Source organism: Pinus tabuliformis, chromosome 3_1, assembly GCF_031772625.1.
Source record: "Pinus tabuliformis cultivar Carrire ecotype Pingquan chromosome 3_1, CPIR1, whole genome shotgun sequence".
Classification (NCBI taxonomy): domain Eukaryota; kingdom Viridiplantae; phylum Streptophyta; class Pinopsida; order Pinales; family Pinaceae; genus Pinus; species Pinus tabuliformis.
Window position 1 is genome coordinate 911,500,263 of NC_142301.1, and position 3,311 is coordinate 911,503,573.

General features: G+C 39.0%; 1 protein-coding gene across 1 annotated transcript; it reads left to right on the forward strand.

Moving 5' to 3' along the window:
• Window positions 1-1,462: 1,462 nt before the first annotated feature.
• Window positions 1,463-3,019, forward strand: LOC149190607 (aquaporin TIP1-1-like). Its single transcript, XM_089412216.1, has 3 exons — window positions 1,463-1,683; window positions 1,781-2,031; window positions 2,429-3,019. Exons 1-3 carry the CDS (start codon window positions 1,551-1,553, stop codon window positions 2,804-2,806), a joined length of 762 nt encoding a protein of 253 aa, XP_089268342.1. The 5' UTR covers window positions 1,463-1,550; the 3' UTR covers window positions 2,807-3,019.
• Window positions 3,020-3,311: the final 292 nt, after the last annotated feature.

Consider the following 3,311-nt stretch of genomic DNA (forward strand, 5'->3'; position numbering starts at 1 on the left):
ATTTAATGGAGATATAAATTTATGAACCTGAAATGTAAAATATTTTTCATTTTAATAATAAAAAGTTATTATTTAAAATATTTAAGTCATATGCGGTGGGAGGCTTTAAATGGTACGATGGAATTATGGTTATTTTGGCAATTTGATTTGGGTCTAGCTTACGGGGTGTTAAAGAGAAGGATGGGGTGTACTGTTAAGTCACTCAATGTGAAGGTCATTGGTTGGAAATTCTGTGGGCAAAAATTCAATCATGTTAAAGGTTGGTATCCCCAAATGGATTTTTGACGGGGTTAGTCTAATGTAATCTCTAATGACCACATGACAAACAAAAAAAATTAGAAATTTTCATAATTTTTATAACTAGATTAAAAGCAATTAATTTCAAAACATTTTACAACGAAAGAATTTGTCACTTATATGATATTAAAAAAATTGAAAATGATTTTTTTTTCTTAAACTATATATTCTATATTCAAATTAAATATAAATTTTAAAGGTGTAGTATACTTTATAGACAAAATGATATTTTTTCACATCTTTTCTGGTTAATTTTAATATAAATTTTAAGGGTGTAGTCTAAGTTAGACAAAATAATATTTTTTCACATCTTTTCTCGTTAATTTTAACCAAAATCCCCTAGGGATTTTTAAAAACTCAAGTTTAAATTGTTTAATCTAGAATTCGAGTACCCTAATCTGTTTATGCATTCAAAAACACATTTTAAATAACAATCACATTTTTTCTTGAAATTATTTTGTCAAATTCTATTCTAGTGAAAAAATCTATTTCATCTCTAAATTAGAGAAACCAATTTCAAAATATTTATTAAAAAATATTTTTTTAACCTTTTAACTTAATAAAATTACAATAATTTTAAAATACAATTTCCTTAAAAATTTTAAAACATAAAAATAAACTTTAAAAAATTTAAATAATATCTTACTTACCTAAACCACTTTTATTCTCCAATCATAGCACATATTATTATTAATCTGAATCTGAAAGGGAAAGGAAAATAAATGCCAAGAAGATAAAACCAACCCAGAATATTTTATAATAAAAAAATGAACGAAACTTAAATTAAAAAATTAGCAAAACTTTAAAAGGATATTAAATAAATGAATAAGGAAACATATACATGTTGTCCCGGTCCACTAGCCTTGGGTTTTCCAAATCGGGAGCTGACGTGGATATGGTCGGTTACTCGCGACTTGCGAGGTCTTCATTCTCGCCCTATATAGCTGTTGGCGGAAAGTAAACGTCCACGTGTCAGTAAAATAAATGCCGATCGTGAACTGTGATGACGAAGACACGGCCCCGCCGGGAGCTGTACGGGGTCAAAATTATTAAGCCGGTGCCGACTGCCAATAGCGCAGCAGAAAGCCGGCCCCACCGGTCGCCAATCTAGGGCGGGAGCTGAGTAGCCGGGGGCACCTCGGTTGGCAATATAAAAGCAAATCGCATGATGAAATTGAAGGAAAGAAGAGCGTTACAGAGAAGTCACGTGTTCGAATCCTTCGCTGAAAGACTTCACACATTTCTTGGTTATAATGCCGTTCAGAGGAATTGCTGTGGGGAGGCCGGAGGAGGCCACCCACCCGGAAGCCCTGAAGGCCGCCCTCGCAGAGGGCATTTCCACGCTCATCTTCGTCTTCGCCGGCGAAGGATCCGGCATGGCTTTCGGTATTTCATTTACAGAAAACACTTCATTTAATTTTGATTCCAAGATTCAAGGGTTTCTTGCTTTTGTTAATTTTAATGGGGCATGGATTTCTTGCAGACAAACTTACAAGCGACGCTTCGACGACACCGGCTGGGTTGGTGGCCGTGGCTCTCGCGCATGCTCTAGGGCTCTTTGTGGCAGTGGCCGTAGGCGCCAACATCTCCGGAGGCCACGTTAACCCTGCAGTCACTTTCGGTGCGTTCGTTGGAGGGCACATCACGCTTCTAAGGGGTATTCTTTACTGGTTCGCGCAGCTCATCGGCGCCACCGTTGCTTGCTTGTTGCTCAAGTTCACCACTGGTGGCGTGGTGAGCCAATTATTTTCGCCTCATTTAATTCGTAGCCTTTATTTTCGCCTTATTTAATTCCAAGCTTAATCTTTATTTTCGTCTTATTTAAAGCTGTTCTTTTAAACGGAAGAAATTTAGTCTGGAGCAATTTTTAGGCTCAGAGCAACTCTCAATTATTTAAAGCTGTTTTTTTAAATGGAAGAAATTTAGCCTGGAGCAATTTTTAGGCTCAGAGAAACTCTCAAATATATATTCCAGTTCAGGATAAAGACTTGTGAAAATCAACAAATCAAACTTCACCGTCTAACCATTTAACTTGTACCTTAACCTTTAATTTCGCCTCATTTAATTCGTAGCTTAACCTTTCCTTACTTTCTTTCGTGTTTCTGACTCGTGGTGGCGTGGCGTGGTTCAGTCAACGTCCGCTTTCTCGTTGTCTTCGGGCGTGGGCGTGGGCAACGCTGTGGTGTTCGAGATAGTTATGACGTTCGGGTTGGTGTACACCGTGTACGCCACTGCAGTTGACCCGAAGAAGGGCAGCCTCGGCACCATTGCCCCGATCTGCATTGGCTTCATCGTGGGCGCCAACATACTGGCTGGCGGGGCCTTCGACGGCGCTTCGATGAACCCGGCGCGGGCATTCGGGCCGGCGCTGGTGAGCTGGACGTGGGAGAACCACTGGATTTACTGGGTCGGGCCACTTCTTGGAGGCGGTCTGGCTGGCGTTATCTACGAGCTGTTTATGATCTCCCCGGAACCAACCCACCAACAGTTGCCCTCGAACGAGTACTGAAATTGTTGCAAAGCGTTGTACAATAAAGTGGCTACTTACAGGGCTACGTTGCGTTGTTGTGGGATCCTGGTCGATCTTGCCCTTTTCTGGCCAAGCGGACGCCATGGATGCTGTGATCAGGATGCATTTATGTGTGTGTGTGAATGAAAATTTATTGACTGGAGTGGAAATGTAAATGAATCATTGCTTTGTAATAAACTGTTGATCTGTGAATGGAGTCTGGTTAATTCCTGATAATGATTTTGAGGACTTCATGATAGAAGTTGCCTTTGATCCACTCTATTGAGTTGTAAAGGGTGCTGAAAGACTGTTTTCTCTTTCTGGTGCAAAACATTTTTAAATATTTCTTTTCATGGCGCGGAAGCAATTTTCAAATCAAAACAAATATTAAAAAGGTTTTGCAACTTAAAAGAAAAAATTTGGATGACTCAAAAGTCAGTAAATTACCAACCATACGCTAAAAGGTTATGAAGCAGCTATCTAAAATTCTAGGTTCATTGACTCA